This window comes from Myotis yumanensis, unplaced genomic scaffold, assembly GCF_028538775.1.
Source record: "Myotis yumanensis isolate MYYU_CA2020_CCGP unplaced genomic scaffold, mMyoYum1.0.hap1 SCAF_6, whole genome shotgun sequence".
In the NCBI taxonomy this organism is placed as follows: Eukaryota; Metazoa; Chordata; class Mammalia; order Chiroptera; family Vespertilionidae; genus Myotis; species Myotis yumanensis.
In genome coordinates this window covers 95,740,095-95,758,569 of record NW_027223757.1, presented here as the reverse complement: position 1 = coordinate 95,758,569, position 18,475 = coordinate 95,740,095, and the positions used below count along the sequence as shown (strand labels likewise).

General features: G+C 36.7%; 2 protein-coding genes across 2 annotated transcripts in view; one reads left to right on the top strand and one right to left on the bottom strand.

Annotated features, from left to right (window-relative positions):
- Positions 1 to 18,055, bottom strand: part of LOC139012960 (E3 ubiquitin-protein ligase TRIM38-like) — a 150,124-nt gene extending 132,069 nt beyond the window's left edge. The window contains exons 1-6 of the mRNA XM_070419145.1: positions 18,052 to 18,055; positions 17,821 to 17,856; positions 13,411 to 13,431; positions 9,465 to 9,485; positions 8,067 to 8,102; positions 3,657 to 3,677 (exon numbers count right to left, since the gene is read on the bottom strand). Coding sequence (XP_070275246.1) covers positions 3,657 to 3,677; positions 8,067 to 8,102; positions 9,465 to 9,485; positions 13,411 to 13,431; positions 17,821 to 17,856; positions 18,052 to 18,055 — 139 coding nt within the window. The remainder of the gene's footprint in view (positions 1 to 3,656; positions 3,678 to 8,066; positions 8,103 to 9,464; positions 9,486 to 13,410; positions 13,432 to 17,820; positions 17,857 to 18,051) is intronic.
- An 18-nt stretch (positions 18,056 to 18,073) lies between these two features.
- LOC139012959 (E3 ubiquitin-protein ligase TRIM39-like) overlaps positions 18,074 to 18,475 on the top strand; it is a 55,338-nt gene continuing 54,936 nt past the window's right edge. Inside the window, exon 1 of the mRNA XM_070419144.1 lies at positions 18,074 to 18,086. Coding sequence (XP_070275245.1) covers positions 18,074 to 18,086 — 13 coding nt within the window. The remainder of the gene's footprint in view (positions 18,087 to 18,475) is intronic.

Sequence of the window (18,475 nt, the reverse complement as noted above, 5' to 3'; positions counted from 1 at the left end):
TTAATTTGAAGATTTTATAATTTTGGGGGGGTTGCTCTCTATTAAAAGTTCTTTGGGACTAAATATATTATGGTGGGGGACAAAAGTAAATGTAAAGTTGTTTGGTAAATGATATAATTAATAAATAAAAATATTAAGAGAATATTATTATTGTCTGATTATCTCAACCTTAACGTATTTTGAACCTGCCTGTTGTTATGTCGCATATTTACAATAGCCCTGTTGTAGCTTACATATAGTTGAAAAATTGATTGAGTTGGACAATATTGAGCCAGATTTTCTGGAGGAATTCTGGGTCCGGTTAGTAGGCATCTAGGACAGTTGTAAAGTAATGAATTGTCCAATCCATAAAAAGGCAGGAAATGTTGGACCAATCAGAAAGCAGTCACTTTAAGGTGTTTGGAAGTAAAGAGATATTGGAGAAAATTTACACAATATCTTCAGAATTTTATCTGAAAAATGGAAAGGAATAACTAATGAGGGAATGGGGGGCAATATGGCGATAAGGACACATATTTAATAACATAATGAATAAAAATTATGAAAAGAAATGAAAAAAATTAAAGAGAAAAAATTAATACAAATTATATGAGAAACAAAAAATTCAAAAATATTAAAAGCTACTTATGTAAACTTAAACTTCAGTTGCAGATACAAAACAAATTCTCATACATATATACATAGATGCATGCACACTTGTCTGAAAGTAGAAAGAGACTGAAAGCTCACAATTGAGGTGACTAAACAGGGAAAAATGAAAGAATTCTCTGAATTGAGGAAATTATGTGAATGTTAATTCAGGTAATTACCTTAAAATTTTTATGATCCCCTTTGAGGTTATTTAGTGTTTATTATTAATATTGTATCTCTATGATTCTTTTTAAATTTTTGAAAATTAAATTTATTGGGATGATGTTGGTTAATAAAATTATGTGGAACTAACAGTGCAGTGCTATGACACATCACCTGCGTAGGACCTTGTGGGCTTACCACCCAAAGTCAAATCTTGTTCCTTGGCCTTATATTTCACCTCCTTTATCCTGTCCTACCCACCATTTCCCTGTGTGTCTATTATTACTGTTTTATTTTACGCTTTAATTTTGAGAGTATTACAGATGTCCTTTTTGTTGTCCTATTGCCCCTCTAGTCCATTCTTCCACCGCCCCACAACAGGTCTTCAAGACACTATTTTCTGGGTCCATTGGCTATGTATATATGCATTTAAGTTCTTTGGTTAATCTTTCCAGCCCACCTGTCCCCACATACCCACCCGCATGCCTGTGAGAATCCTCAGACTGTTCCATGCTTTCCTGTCTCTGTGAGGGTTTTTTTTGATTGATTTGTGTGCTCATTTTGTGCCTTCAGTTCCACGGATGAGTAAAATCATATGTTTCTTGGCTTTGTCTGCTCAGTATAATATTCCCAAGATCCATCCCTGTTGTCCCAAAAGGCAGTATTTCATTGCTCAGGATGACACAGATGGCCAGCAGGTATTTGAAAAGATCCTGAAATGCATTGACGATTAGGGAAATGCAAATCAAACCTAACAGGAGATACCACCTCACACCTGTTAGAGTGGCAGTTATCAACAAGACTAGTAATAACAAGTGTTGCAGAGGTTGTGGAGGAAAGGGAAGCCTCATTTACTGCTGGTGGGAATGTGGTGGGGTACAGCCACTGGGGAAAACAGTATGGAGGTTCCTCAAACATGAAGCATAGGGATCCCATATAACCCAGCAACACCTTCTATGGATACCTATGCCACACAACCTGAAAAAAATATATCTTCCCAATGATATATGCACTCCTATGTTCACTGTAGCAGTAGTCACAGTGGACAGGACATGGAAGCAAGCCCACTGTCCATCCATACACGCTCGGATATAGGAGAAGTGGTACCTATATACAATGGGATATTACTCAGCCACAAGAATAAGGTTTTTATTTCAATAAGATCTCTGGTTGCGGTTTAATGTATATGGTCAGTACTTCTATTGTGGGAGCTGGCCATATAAAACTGCCACAAAGTATGATTCATAGAATCTTGAACTACTGCTCCTATTGGTTATGCAGATTAGGTGAATGGGTTCCTCTATCCTCAATGTTTGGTCTCATGGTTCATACATAACTTTATTGTATGTGAGCCTGATTTTAACTCATGCATGAATAAACTTTACCATAAGCTATTGAGAGGGAAGGGAGGGGAAGTATTAAATTGCAGTAAAGGCTGGGTGGGGATGAAGAAGGGAAGTTCTACATTGTATGGCTGCAGACCAGTAGGAGGAGAGGTCTGCATTGTATGGCCTGGAGCTATATTGAACACAACTTTCAGAGCAGACACTTTAAAAACAGCCACATTTTGCAGTGAAGTCATTACTAATATTTTCATGTCAGAAACGAAATATTTTCATACATTGCAAGGAAAGCACCTCCTGAGAAATAATAATAGGGGAAACCCAGTAACAAATGAAGATGATGAAAATATGTTGAAATCTTACCAATACCTGAAAAAAATGTTGTACGTGTGTGTGGTGGAGTAAGGAAGATGATCCTTGAGAGTTGAAAAAGGAACACTTCCTCTGTGACAAACTATATCTATCTTCCACTTTTTCAGACTCAATGGCATAAGTGCACATGCCTGCGGCAGGCCCTTAAAGTGTGATGCCTGTATATCACAAGTGCACCCTGCGATCAACACCTGTATCTATATCAGTCATCACATGAATCCTGCTCATGATCATAAGGAACTCTCTTCCCAAATTCCATTGTATGTTTAAACTAAAACATAATGTAATATAATATTAGAAAAAAGGACATAAAGCGTTTAATGATTCTATCAGGCCTCCATGAAAAAACCTTTGGAAATTGTGCTATGACAAATAGCTTCTTATGTCATCCAAATACACAATTCTGAGCTAAAGATACATCTCACATGAACTTTCCTTAAGATGTAACATACTTTTTCAAACAGGAAGAAATCTCTTGCAATGCTGGGAATTAATACCTAAGCTAATAAAATGCAAAAGAATAAAGAACATTTAATGTAATTGGAAAGGAAAAGGCTACAAACTATCGTATAAATTATCTGTGCAATGGGTCATATGATCACCAGGGAGGTGATATAGTGGTCCTTAAATCACACTTTGTCATTGAATGACATCAGAGCCTAGAACATGTTTCCAGGACAGTGGAGGGGTCAAATGTACTCACTGCATATGGAATCTTCTCTCATTGCTCAGTTTACTTAAAATAGGACCCTCAACTAGTAAAAAATGCCAGAGGTCCTTCTTTAATGGGTATTTTACCTACAGTATATAAAGAGTGGAAATCATGTGCCTGTTAGCACAATCCTCTTCACCTCACAAAATTCACAGTAAATATGGCAGGATTCTGGAGAGCAGAAAATGCAAAAGCTTAAAGGGAAGGTCAAGTATGAAATGGAAAAGGGAAGAAACTAGGAAGGACGGAAGTCATGGAAAATAAATAGATGGAACTTTACATGTGAGAAGGATACAGACAAAAATAATTGTGGAAAAAAGAGTAGACTTTCAAATAAAAGGTGAGCAATGAATGTCAGGAGGGAAGAAGCAGATAATGCTAAGACATCACATTGTTTTTAAAGGTTGGGCAATTAAGGATTGTCAGAAACAACTTACGACGATTCTCCTGAAGTATTTCTGTAAAATAAAAGTGAAATTGTAAATATCATGGGAAACAAATATGAATAAAATTCAATTTCTTCTACAACATGCACAGAACATCCAGCCTTTCATGTTGCAGAGTAACATGCAAAACACACATGTAGACACAGTGGCTGAAAGCTCTCATTTGCTCTGAGATAATTGTTCCAAAATTAAAAGGGAGGAAAGGTCTGAATATCGTGAATTAAGCAATAAAAAATTTAGAAGTACAGTTCTGTTAGTTATCTTACGAAACATTCCTAATTTAATTTGAAGATTTTGTAATATTTGGTGGGTTGCTCTCTATTAAAATTTCTTTGGGACTAAATATATTATGGCGGAAAAATAAATGTATAGTTGTTTGCTAAATAATATCATAATTAATAAAACAATTTTAAGAGTATATTATAATTCTCTGATTATATCAACCTTTACGTACTTTTGAACGTGTCTGTTGATATGTCTCATATTTACAATAGCCCTGTTGTATCTTATATATAGTTGAAAAATTGATTGAGTTGGACAATATTGAACCAAAATTTCTGGACGAATTCTGGGTCCGGTTAGTAGGCATCTAGGACAATTGCAAAGTAATGAATTGTCCAATCAATAAAAAGGCAGGAAATGTTGTACACATCAGAAAGCAGTCACTTTAAGGTGTTTGGGAGTAAAGAGATAGTGGAGAAAATTTACGCAATATCTACAGAATTTTATCTGAAAAAAGGAAAGGAATAACAAATGAGGGAATGGGGGGCAATATGGCGATAAGGGCACATATTTAATACCATAATGAATAAGAAACATGAAAATAAATTAATAAAATAACAGAGAAAAAATTAATGCAAATTATATGAGAAACAAAAAGTTCAATAATATTGAAAGCTACTTATGTAAACTTCATCTTCATTTGCAGATACAAAACAAATGCTAATACTTATGTACACAGATGCATGCACACTTGTCTACACATAGATTGAGACTGAATGCTCACAATTGAGGTGATTAAACAGGGAAAAATGAATGAATTCTCTGAATTGAAGAAATTATGTGAATGTAAATTCAGGTAATTACCTTAAAGATTTTTATAATCCCTTTTGATATTATAAAGTGTTTATTATTTATATTGTCTCTCTATAGTTCTTTTAAAATTTTTGAAAATTAAATTTTGGTATGATGTTGGTTAATAAAATTATGTGGAACTAACAGTGCAGTGCTATGATACATCACCTGCTTATGACATTGTGGGCTTACCACCCAAAGTCAAATCTTGTTCCTTGGCCATATATTTCACCTCCTTTATCCTGTGCTACCCACCCCTTCCCTATGTGTCTATTATGACTGTTTTGTTTTACTCTTTATTTCTGAGAGTATTTCAGATGTCCTTTTTTTGTCCTATTGCCCGCCTAGACCCTTCTTCCACCGCCCCACAACAGGCCTTCAAGACACTATTTTCTGGGTCCAGGGGCTATGAATATACGCATTTATGTTCTTTGGTTAATCTTTCCAGCACACCTGTCCCCACACACCCACCCGCATGCCACTGAGTATCCTCTGTCTGCTCCATGCTTTCCTGTCTCTGTGAGGTTCGTTTGATTGAGTTGTGTGCTCATTTTGTGATTTCAGTTCCATATGCCTTGTACGAGTATAATCGTATGTTTCTTGGCTTTGTCTGCTCAGCACAATTTTCCCAAGATCCATCCCTGTTGTCGCAAATGGCAGTATTTCATTGCCCAAGTATATACAAGCGGACAGGAGCTATTTTAAAAATCCTCAATATGACTAGCAAATTGGGAATTGGAAATTAAACCTACCAGGAGATATCACCTCACACCTGTTAGAGTGGCAGTTATCAACAAGACTAGTAATAACAAGTGTTGCAGAGGTTGTGGAGGAAAGGGAAGCCTCATTTACTGCTGGTGGGAATGTGAACTGGTACAGCCCCTCGGGAAAACAGTATGGAGGTTCCTCAAACATGAAGCATAGGGATTCCATATAACCTAGCAACACCTTCGATGGATACCTATGCCCCACAACCTGAAAAAATATATCTTCCCAATGATATATGCACTCCTATGTTCACTGTAGCATTAGTCACAGTGGACAGGACGTGGAAGCAAGCCCACTGTCCATCCATACGTGGTTGGATAAAGGAGAAGTGGTACCTATATACAATGGGATATTAGCCACAAGAAGAAGGTTTTTATTTTAATAAGACCTCTGTTTGTGGTTAAATGTATATGGTCAGTTCTTCTATTGTGGTAGCTGGCCATATAAAACTGCCACAAATTAGAATCCTGAACTACTGCTCCTATTGGTTATGCAGATCAGATTAATGGGTACCTTTATCCTCAATGTTTTGTCTCATGGTTCAGTCATAACTTTATTGTATATGAACCTGATTTTAACTAATGCCTGAATAAAGTATACCATAAGCAATTCCGAGGAAAGGGCGATGAAGTAGTAAATTGCAGTATTGGCTGGGTGGGAATGAGGAGGGCTAAGATCTACATTGTTTGGCTGCAGAAGAGGATGATGGGAGGTCTGCGTTGTATGGCCTGGAGCTATATCAGACAGAACTTTCAGAGCAGACACTTGAAAAACAGCCACATTTTGCAGTGAAGTCATTACTAAAATTTTCATGCCAGAAACGAAATATTTTCATACATTGCAAAGACAGGACCACCTGAGAAATAATAATTGGGGAAACCCAGTAACAAATGAAGATGATCAATATATGTTGAAATCTTACCAATACCTGAAAAAAATGATGTACGTGTGTGTGGTGGATTAAGGAAGATGGTCCTTGAGAGTTGAAAAGGGAACACTTCCTCTGTGACAAACTATATCTATCTTCCACTTTTTCAGACTAAATGGCATAAGTGCACATATCTGAGGCAGGTACTTAAAGTGTGATGCAGAAGCCTGTATATAGTAAAAGCAGCCTGCTATCAACACCTGTATCCATATCAGTCATCACATGAATCCTGCTCATGATCATTAGGAACTCTCTTCCCAAATTCCATTGTATGTCTAAACCAAAACACAATTGAAATATAATGTTAGAATAAAGGATATAAATGATTTATATCCTTTAATGATTCTTTCAGGCCTCCATGAAAAAACCTTTGGGAATTATGCTATGACAAATAGCTTTTTATGTCATCCAAATACACAATTCTGAGCTAAAGATACATCTCACATAAACTTTCCTTAAGATTTAACATACTATTTCAAACATAAAAAAATCTCTTGCAATGTTGCGAATTAATACCGAAGCTAAAGAAATGCAATAGAATAAAAAAACATTTCATGTAATTGGAAAGGAAAAGGCTAGAAACTATTGTATACATTATCTGTGCAATGGGTAATATGATCACCAGGGAGGTGATATAGTGGTCCTTAAAGTCACACTTTGTCAATGAATGACATCAGAGCCTAGAACATGTTTCCAGGACAGTGGAGGGGTCAAATACACTCATTGCATATGGAATCTTCTCTCATTATATAGTCAGTTCTTCAACTGTGGTAGCTGGCCATATAAAACTGCCACAAACAGCCCTAACTGGTTTGGCTCAGTGGATACGTCAGCCTGCAGACTGAAGGGTCCCAAGGTCAATTCCGGTCAAGAGCATGTAACTTGGTTGTGGGAACATCCCCAGGGGAGGTGTGCAGGAGACAGCTAATTGATGTTTCTCTCTCATTGATGTTTCCAACTCTTGAGCCCTACCCTTTCTTCTCTGTGAAAAATCAATAAAATATATTTAAAATGAAAAAAAAAATAAAACCGCTAAAAACAAGGATTTATAGAATCTTGTATTACTGCTCCTATTGATTATGCAGATAAGGTTAATGGGTACCTCTATCCAAAATGTTTGGTCAACTGATTCATACATAACTTTATAGCATGTGACCCTGATTTTAAATCATGCCTGAACAAAGTTTATCATAAGCAATTCAGAGGGAAGGGAGATGAAGTAATAAATGGCAGTAATGGCTAGGCAGGGATGAAGTACGGTGAGTGGTCTACTTTGTTTGCCTGGAGTGGGGTGTGTTGGGGGCGGTCTTCATTGTATGGTCTGGTGCTATATTGGACAAAACTTTAAGAACAGACACCGTAAAAATAGCAGTATTTTGCAGTAAAGTAATTGCTAAAATATTCTTTTCAGAAAGGAAATATTTTCATACATTGCAAGGACAGGACCATCAGAGAGATAATAATGGGGGAAACTGAGTAACAAATGAAGAAGGTAAACATATATGGAAATCTTACCAATACCTGAAAAATATGATGTACATGTGTGTGGTGGAGTAAGGAAGATGATCTTTGAGAGTTCAAAACAAATGGAAAATAAAAACATGAAAGGGAGTAAGTGCAAAGTGAAATACCTGTAAGGGACTTGCTTTCTTCCTGGTCACCCTTTTCTGAAAGAGTGAAAGAAAGAAACAAACCATTCAAACATGATGCAAGCACAATGTCAGGAAGAGAAGAGGATCCTAATTTGAAACAGTTCTGTTGCTTATTCTTGGATTGAAACTGGCCCACATTCTAAGAAGTGCAGCCAAAGGATCCTAAGGCCATGTAACCAATAAGAACCAGTGTCACGTCCACCTCCATACCCATCAGTGCTAAAGGAATGAGATGGCAAAGGGAAGTATGACAGACCTATCGGATAAATTCCTCTGGGATAAACTATATCAATCTTTGGTCTTGCTTTGGGCCTTCCACTCTTTGAAACTAAAGTGTCAAAAGTGCACATTCCTGAGGCAGGTACTGACAGTGTGATGCAGAAGCCTGTATATAGTAAAAGCACCCTGCTATCAACACCTGTGTCCTTATCAGTCATTACATGAATCTTGCTTATGAACATAAGGAGCTCTCTGCCCAAATTCCACTGTGCTTCTAAACTAAAACATAATTGAAATATAACATCAGAAAACGAGGAAATAACACGTTGAATGATTCTATCAGGGCTCCATGAATAAACCTTAGGGGATCATGCTCTGACAAACAGGTTCTCACGTCATCCACATAGACAATTCTGAGCTAAAGATACATCTCACAAAAACTTTCCTTAAGATGTAACATCCTTTTGCGAAAATAAAAAATCTTCTGCAATGTTGTGAATCAATACCTGAGTGAATAAACATGCAAAAGTATAAAGAACATTTAATGTAATTGGGAAAAAAAGCCAGAAAATATTATATGAATTATCTGTGCAATGTGCCATAGGTCACCGCGGAGGTGAAAGAGTGGGCCTTAAGGTGACACTCCATCAACGAATGACATGAGAACTTAGAAAATGTCTGGTAGCAAAACAGAGGGAGCAGCTGCACTCATCACATTGGGAATCTTCTCTCATTGCTCAGTTTACTTAAGATGGGTCCCTCAACTTGTAAAAGACGGCTGAGCTCCTACTTTAATGAGTATTTTACAGACAGAATATATAGAGTAGACATCCTGTGCCTGTTCGCACCACCCTTTTCACCTCAGAAGATTCACAGTAAATATGGCAAGTTTCTGGAAAGCGCAAAATGCCAATGTTTGTATGGAAGCACAGGTATGACATAGAAAAGGGAAGAAACTGGTAAGGATGGAAGTTATGGAAAATAAAAAGATGGAACTTTACATGTGAGAAGGATACAGACAGAATAGTTGAGGAAAAAAGAGCAGACTTTCAAAAAAAAGGTGAGTAATGAATGTCAAGACGGGAAAAGGCAGATAAAGCTAAGACATCACATTGTTTTTAAAGATTTGGCAATTGAGGATTGTCAGAAATAACTTACGACGTTTTTCCCGAAGTTTTCCTGAAAAATAAAAGTGAAATTGTAAATATCATGGAAAACAAATATGAATAAAATTCAATTTCTTCTACAACATGCACAGAACATCCAGCCTTTCATGTTGCAGAGTAAGATGCAACACACACATGTAGGAACAGTGGCTGAAAGCTCTCATTTGCTCAGAGGTAATTGTTCCAAAATTAAAAAGAAGGAAAGGTCTGAATATAGTGAATTAAGCAAAAAAAAAAATTAGAAATAGAGTTCTGTTAGTTACCTAATAAAACTTTCCTAATTTAATTTGAAGATTTTATAATTTTGGGGGGGTTGCTCTCTATTAAAAGTTCTTTGGGACTAAATATATTATGGTGGGGGACAAAAGTAAATGTAAAGTTGTTTGGTAAATGATATAATTAATAAATAAAAATATTAAGAGAATATTATTATTGTCTGATTATCTCAACCTTAACGTATTTTGAACCTGCCTGTTGTTATGTCGCATATTTACAATAGCCCTGTTGTATCTTACATATAGTTGAAAAATTGATTGAGTTGGACAATATTGAACCAGATTTTCTGGACGAATTCTGGGTCCGGTTAGTAGGCATCTAGGACAGTTGTAAAGTAATGAATTGTCCAATCCATAAAAAGGCAGGAAATGTTGGACCCATCAGAAAGCAGTCACTTTAAGGTGTTTGGAAGTAAAGAGATATTGGAGAAAATTTACGCAATATCTTCAGAATTTTATCTGAAAAATGGAAAGGAATAACTAATGAGGGAATGGGGGGCAATATGGCGATAAGGGCACATATTTAATAACATAATGAATAAAAATTATGAAAAGAAATGAAATAAATTAAAGAGAAAAAATTAATGCAAATTATATGAGAAACAAAAAATTCAAAAATATTAAAAGCTACTTATGTAAACTTAAACTTCAGTTGCAGATACAAAACAAATTCTCATACATATATACATAGATGCATGCACACTTGTCTGAAAGTAGAAAGAGACTGAAAGCTCACAATTGAGGTGACTAAACAGGGAAAAATGAAAGAATTCTCTGAATTGAGGAAATTATGTGAATGTTAATTCAGGTAATTACCTTAAAATTTTTATGATCCCCTTTGAGGTTATTTAGTGTTTATTATTATTATTGTATCTCTATGATTCTTTTTAAATTTTTGAAAATTAAATTTATTGGGATGATGTTGGTTAATAAAATTATGTGGAACTAACAGTGCAGTGCTATGACACATCACCTGCGTAGGACCTTGTGGGCTTACCACCCAAAATCAAATGTTGTTCCTTGGCCTTATATTTCACCTCCTTTATCCTGTCCTACCCACTATATCCCTGTGTGTCTATTATTACTGTTTTATTTTACGCTTTAATTTTGAGAGTATTACAGATGTCCTTTTTGTTGTAATGTTGCCCCTCTAGTCCATTCTTCCACCACCCCACAACAGGTCTTCCAGACACTATTTCCTGGGTCCATTGGCTATGTATATATGCATTTAAGTTCTTTGGTTAATCTTTCCAGGCCACCTGTCCCCACACACCCACCCGCATGCCTGTGAGAATCCTCAGACTGTTCCATGCTTTCCTGTCTATGTGAGGATTTTTTTTGATTGACTTGTGTGCTCCTTTTGTGCTTTCAGTTCCACGGATGAGTAAAAACATATGTTTCTTGGCTTTGTCTGCTCAGTATAATATTCCCAAGATCCATCCCTGTTGTCCCAAAAGGCAGTATTTCATTGCCCAGGATGACACAGATGGCCAGCAGGTATTTGAAAAGATCCTGAAATGCATTGACGATTAGGGAAATGCAAATCAAACCTACCAGGAGATACCACCTCACACCTGTTAGAGTGGCAGTTATCAACAAGACTAGTAATAACAAGTGTTGCAGAGGTTGTGGAGGAAAGGGAAGCCTCATTTACTGCTGGTGGGAATGTGGTGGGGTACAGCCACTGGGGAAAACAGTATGGAGGTTCCTCAAACATGAAGCATAGGGATCCCATATAACCCAGCAACACCTTCTATGGATACCTATGCCCCACAACCTGAAAAAAATATATCTTCCCAATGATATATGCACTCTTATGTTCACTGTAGCATTAGTCACAGTGGACAGGACATGGAAGCAAGCCCAGTGTCCATCCATACACGCTCGGATATAGGAGAAGTGGTACCTATATACAATGGGATATTACTCAGCCACAAGAATAAGGTTTTTATTTCAATAAGATCTCTGGTTGCGGTTAAATGTATATGGTCAGTTCTTCTATTGTGGGAGCTGGCCATATAAAACTGCCACAAAGTATGATTCATAGAATCTTGAACTACTGCTCCTATTGGTTATGCAGATTAGGTGAATGGGTTCCTCTATCCTCAATGTTTGGTCTCATGGTTCATACATAACTTTATTGTATGTGAGCCTGATTTTAACTCATGCATGAATAAACTTTACCATAAGCTATTGAGAGGGAAGGGAGGGGAAGTATTAAATTGCAGTAAAGGCTGGGTGGGGATGAAGAAGGGAAGTTCTACATTGTATGGCTGCAGACCAGTAGGAGGAGAGGTCTGCATTGTATGGCCTGGAGCTATATTGAACACAACTTTCAGAGCAGACACTTTAAAAACAGCCACATTTTGCAGTGAAGTCATTACTAATATTTTCATGTCAGAAACGAAATATTTTCATACATTGCAAGGAAAGCACCTCCTGAGAAATAATAATAGGGGAAACCCAGTAACAAATGAAGATGATGAAAATATGTTGAAATCTTACCAATACCTGAAAAAAGTGATGTACGTGTGTGTGGTGGAGTAAGGAAGATGATCCTTGAGAGTTGAAAAAGGAACACTTCCTCTGTGACAAACTATATCTATCTTCCACTTTTTCAGACTCAATGGCATAAGTGCACATGCCTGCGGCAGGCCCTTAAAGTGTGATGCCTGTATATCACAAGTGCACCCTGCGATCAACACCTGTATCTATATCAGTCATCACATGAATCCTGCTCATGATCATAAGGAACTCTCTTCCCAAATTCCATTGTATGTTTAAACTAAAACATAATGTAATATAATATTAGAAAAAAGGACATAAAGCGTTTAATGATTCTATCAGGCCTCCATGAAAAAACCTTTGGAAATTGTGCTATGACAAATAGCTTCTTATGTCATCCAAATACACAATTCTGAGCTAAAGATACATCTCACATGAACTTTCCTTAAGATGTAACATACTTTTTCAAACAGGAAGAAATCTCTTGCAATGCTGGGAATTAATACCTAAGCTAATAAAATGCAAAAGAATAAAGAACATTTAATGTAATTGGAAAGGAAAAGGCTACAAACTATCGTATAAATTATCTGTGCAATGGGTCATATGATCACCAGGGAGGTGATATAGTGGTCCTTAAATCACACTTTGTCATTGAATGACATCAGAGCCTAGAACATGTTTCCAGGACAGTGGAGGGGTCAAATGTACTCACTGCATATGGAATCTTCTCTCATTGCTCAGTTTACTTAAAATAGGACCCTCAACTAGTAAAAAATGCCAGAGGTCCTTCTTTAATGGGTATTTTACCTACAGTATATAAAGAGTGGAAATCATGTGCCTGTTAGCACAATCCTCTTCACCTCACAAAATTCACAGTAAATATGGCAGGATTCTGGAGAGCAGAAAATGCAAAAGCTTAAAGGGAAGGTCAAGTATGAAATGGAAAAGGGAAGAAACTAGGAAGGACGGAAGTCATGGAAAATAAATAGATGGAACTTTACATGTGAGAAGGATACAGACAAAAATAATTGTGGAAAAAAGAGTAGACTTTCAAATAAAAGGTGAGCAATGAATGTCAGGAGGGAAGAAGCAGATAATGCTAAGACATCACATTGTTTTTAAAGGTTGGGCAATTAAGGATTGTCAGAAACAACTTACGACGATTCTCCTGAAGTATTTCTGTAAAATAAAAGTGAAATTGTAAATATCATGGGAAACAAATATGAATAAAATTCAATTTCTTCTACAACATGCACAGAACATCCAGCCTTTCATGTTGCAGAGTAACATGCAAAACACACATGTAGACACAGTGGCTGAAAGCTCTCATTTGCTCTGAGATAATTGTTCCAAAATTAAAAGGGAGGAAAGGTCTGAATATCGTGAATTAAGCAATAAAAAATTTAGAAGTACAGTTCTGTTAGTTATCTTACGAAACATTCCTAATTTAATTTGAAGATTTTGTAATATTTGGTGGGTTGCTCTCTATTAAAATTTCTTTGGGACTAAATATATTATGGCGGAAAAATAAATGTATAGTTGTTTGCTAAATAATATCATAATTAATAAAACAATTTTAAGAGTATATTATAATTCTCTGATTATATCAACCTTTACGTACTTTTGAACGTGTCTGTTGATATGTCTCATATTTACAATAGCCCTGTTGTATCTTATATATAGTTGAAAAATTGATTGAGTTGGACAATATTGAACCAAAATTTCTGGACGAATTCTGGGTCCGGTTAGTAGGCATCTAGGACAATTGCAAAGTAATGAATTGTCCAATCAATAAAAAGGCAGGAAATGTTGTACACATCAGAAAGCAGTCACTTTAAGGTGTTTGGGAGTAAAGAGATAGTGGAGAAAATTTACGCAATATCTACAGAATTTTATCTGAAAAAAGGAAAGGAATAACAAATGAGGGAATGGGGGGCAATATGGCGATAAGGGCACATATTTAATACCATAATGAATAAGAAACATGAAAATAAATTAATAAAATAACAGAGAAAAAATTAATGCAAATTATATGAGAAACAAAAAGTTCAATAATATTGAAAGCTACTTATGTAAACTTCATCTTCATTTGCAGATACAAAACAAATGCTAATACTTATGTACACAGATGCATGCACACTTGTCTACACATAGATTGAGACTGAATGCTCACAATTGAGGTGATTAAACAGGGAAAAATGAATGAATTCTCTGAATTGAAGAAATTATGTGAATGTAAATTCAGGTAATTACCTTAAAGATTTTTATAATCCCTTTTGATATTATAAAGTGTTTATTATTTATATTGTCTCTCTATAGTTCTTTTAAAATTTTTGAAAATTAAATTTTGGTATGATGTTGGTTAATAAAATTATGTGGAACTAACAGTGCAGTGCTATGATACATCACCTGCTTATGACATTGTGGGCTTACCACCCAAAGTCAAATCTTGTTCCTTGGCCATATATTTCACCTCCTTTATCCTGTGCTACCCACCCCTTCCCTATGTGTCTATTATGACTGTTTTGTTTTACTCTTTATTTCTGAGAGTATTTCAGATGTCCTTTTTTTGTCCTATTGCCCGCCTAGACCCTTCTTCCACCGCCCCACAACAGGCCTTCAAGACACTATTTTCTGGGTCCAGGGGCTATGAATATACGCATTTATGTTCTTTGGTTAATCTTTCCAGCACACCTGTCCCCACACACCCACCCGCATGCCACTGAGTATCCTCTGTCTGCTCCATGCTTTCCTGTCTCTGTGAGGTTCGTTTGATTGAGTTGTGTGCTCATTTTGTGATTTCAGTTCCATATGCCTTGTACGAGTATAATCGTATGTTTCTTGGCTTTGTCTGCTCAGCACAATTTTCCCAAGATCCATCCCTGTTGTCGCAAATGGCAGTATTTCATTGCCCAAGTATATACAAGCGGACAGGAGCTATTTTAAAAATCCTCAATATGACTAGCAAATTGGGAATTGGAAATTAAACCTACCAGGAGATATCACCTCACACCTGTTAGAGTGGCAGTTATCAACAAGACTAGTAATAACAAGTGTTGCAGAGGTTGTGGAGGAAAGGGAAGCCTCATTTACTGCTGGTGGGAATGTGAACTGGTACAGCCCCTCGGGAAAACAGTATGGAGGTTCCTCAAACATGAAGCATAGGGATTCCATATAACCTAGCAACACCTTCGATGGATACCTATGCCCCACAACCTGAAAAAATATATCTTCCCAATGATATATGCACTCCTATGTTCACTGTAGCATTAGTCACAGTGGACAGGACGTGGAAGCAAGCCCACTGTCCATCCATACGTGGTTGGATAAAGGAGAAGTGGTACCTATATACAATGGGATATTAGCCACAAGAAGAAGGTTTTTATTTTAATAAGACCTCTGTTTGTGGTTAAATGTATATGGTCAGTTCTTCTATTGTGGTAGCTGGCCATATAAAACTGCCACAAATTAGAATCCTGAACTACTGCTCCTATTGGTTATGCAGATCAGATTAATGGGTACCTTTATCCTCAATGTTTTGTCTCATGGTTCAGTCATAACTTTATTGTATATGAACCTGATTTTAACTAATGCCTGAATAAAGTATACCATAAGCAATTCCGAGGAAAGGGCGATGAAGTAGTAAATTGCAGTATTGGCTGGGTGGGAATGAGGAGGGCTAAGATCTACATTGTTTGGCTGCAGAAGAGGATGATGGGAGGTCTGCGTTGTATGGCCTGGAGCTATATCAGACAGAACTTTCAGAGCAGACACTTGAAAAACAGCCACATTTTGCAGTGAAGTCATTACTAAAATTTTCATGCCAGAAACGAAATATTTTCATACATTGCAAAGACAGGACCACCTGAGAAATAATAATTGGGGAAACCCAGTAACAAATGAAGATGATCAATATATGTTGAAATCTTACCAATACCTGAAAAAAATGATGTACGTGTGTGTGGTGGATTAAGGAAGATGGTCCTTGAGAGTTGAAAAGGGAACACTTCCTCTGTGACAAACTATATCTATCTTCCACTTTTTCAGACTAAATGGCATAAGTGCACATATCTGAGGCAGGTACTTAAAGTGTGATGCAGAAGCCTGTATATAGTAAAAGCAGCCTGCTATCAACACCTGTATCCATATCAGTCATCACATGAATCCTGCTCATGATCATTAGGAACTCTCTTCCCAAATTCCATTGTATGTCTAAACCAAAACACAATTGAAATATAATGTTAGAATAAAGGATATAAATGATTTATATCCTTTAATGATTCTTTCAGGCCTCCATGAAAAAACCTTTGGGAATTATGCTATGACAAATAGCTTTTTATGTCATCCAAATACACAATTCTGAGCTAAAGATACATCTCACATAAACTTTCCTTAAGATTTAACATACTATTTCAAACATAAAAAAATCTCTTGCAATGTTGCGAATTAATACCGAAGCTAAAGAAATGCAATAGAATAAAAAAACATTTCATGTAATTGGAAAGGAAAAGGCTAGAAACTATTGTATACATTATCTGTGCAATGGGTAATATGATCACCAGGGAGGTGATATAGTGGTCCTTAAAGTCACACTTTGTCAATGAATGACATCAGAGCCTAGAACATGTTTCCAGGACAGTGGAGGGGTCAAATACACTCATTGCATATGGAATCTTCTCTCATTATATAGTCAGTTCTTCAACTGTGGTAGCTGGCCATATAAAACTGCCACAAACAGCCCTAACTGGTTTGGCTCAGTGGATACGTCAGCCTGCAGACTGAAGGGTCCCAAGGTCAATTCCGGTCAAGAGCATGTAACTTGGTTGTGGGAACATCCCCAGGGGAGGTGTGCAGGAGACAGCTAATTGATGTTTCTCTCTCATTGATGTTTCCAACTCTTGAGCCCTACCCTTTCTTCTCTGTGAAAAATCAATAAAATATATTTAAAATGAAAAAAAAAATAAAACCGCTAAAAACAAGGATTTATAGAATCTTGTATTACTGCTCCTATTGATTATGCAGATAAGGTTAATGGGTACCTCTATCCAAAATGTTTGGTCAACTGATTCATACATAACTTTATAGCATGTGACCCTGATTTTAAATCATGCCTGAACAAAGTTTATCATAAGCAATTCAGAGGGAAGGGAGATGAAGTAATAAATGGCAGTAATGGCTAGGCAGGGATGAAGTACGGTGAGTGGTCTACTTTGTTTGCCTGGAGTGGGGTGTGTTGGGGGCGGTCTTCATTGTATGGTCTGGTGCTATATTGGACAAAACTTTAAGAACAGACACCGTAAAAATAGCAGTATTTTGCAGTAAAGTAATTGCTAAAATATTCTTTTCAGAAAGGAAATATTTTCATACATTGCAAGGACAGGACCATCAGAGAGATAATAATGGGGGAAACTGAGTAACAAATGAAGAAGGTAAACATATATGGAAATCTTACCAATACCTGAAAAATATGATGTACATGTGTGTGGTGGAGTAAGGAAGATGATCTTTGAGAGTTCAAAACAAATGGAAAATAAAAACATGAAAGGGAGTAAGTGCAAAGTGAAATACCTGTAAGGGACTTGCTTTCTTCCTGGTCACCCTTTTCTGAAAGAGTGAAAGAAAGAAACAAACCATTCAAACATGATGCAAGCACAATGTCAGGAAGAGAAGAGGATCCTAATTTGAAACAGTTCTGTTGCTTATTCTTGGATTGAAACTGGCCCACATTCTAAGAAGTGCAGCCAAAGGATCCTAAGGCCATGTAACCAATAAGAACCAGTGTCACGTCCACCTCCATACCCATCAGTGCTAAAGGAATGAGATGGCAAAGGGAAGTATGACAGACCTATCGGATAAATTCCTCTGGGATAAACTATATCAATCTTTGGTCTTGCTTTGGGCCTTCCACTCTTTGAAACTAAAGTGTCAAAAGTGCACATTCCTGAGGCAGGTACTGACAGTGTGATGCAGAAGCCTGTATATAGTAAAAGCACCCTGCTATCAACACCTGTGTCCTTATCAGTCATTACATGAATCTTGCTTATGAACATAAGGAGCTCTCTGCCCAAATTCCACTGTGCTTCTAAACTAAAACATAATTGAAATATAACATCAGAAAACGAGGAAATAACACGTTGAATGATTCTATCAGGGCTCCATGAATAAACCTTAGGGGATCATGCTCTGACAAACAGGTTCTCACGTCATCCACATAGACAATTCT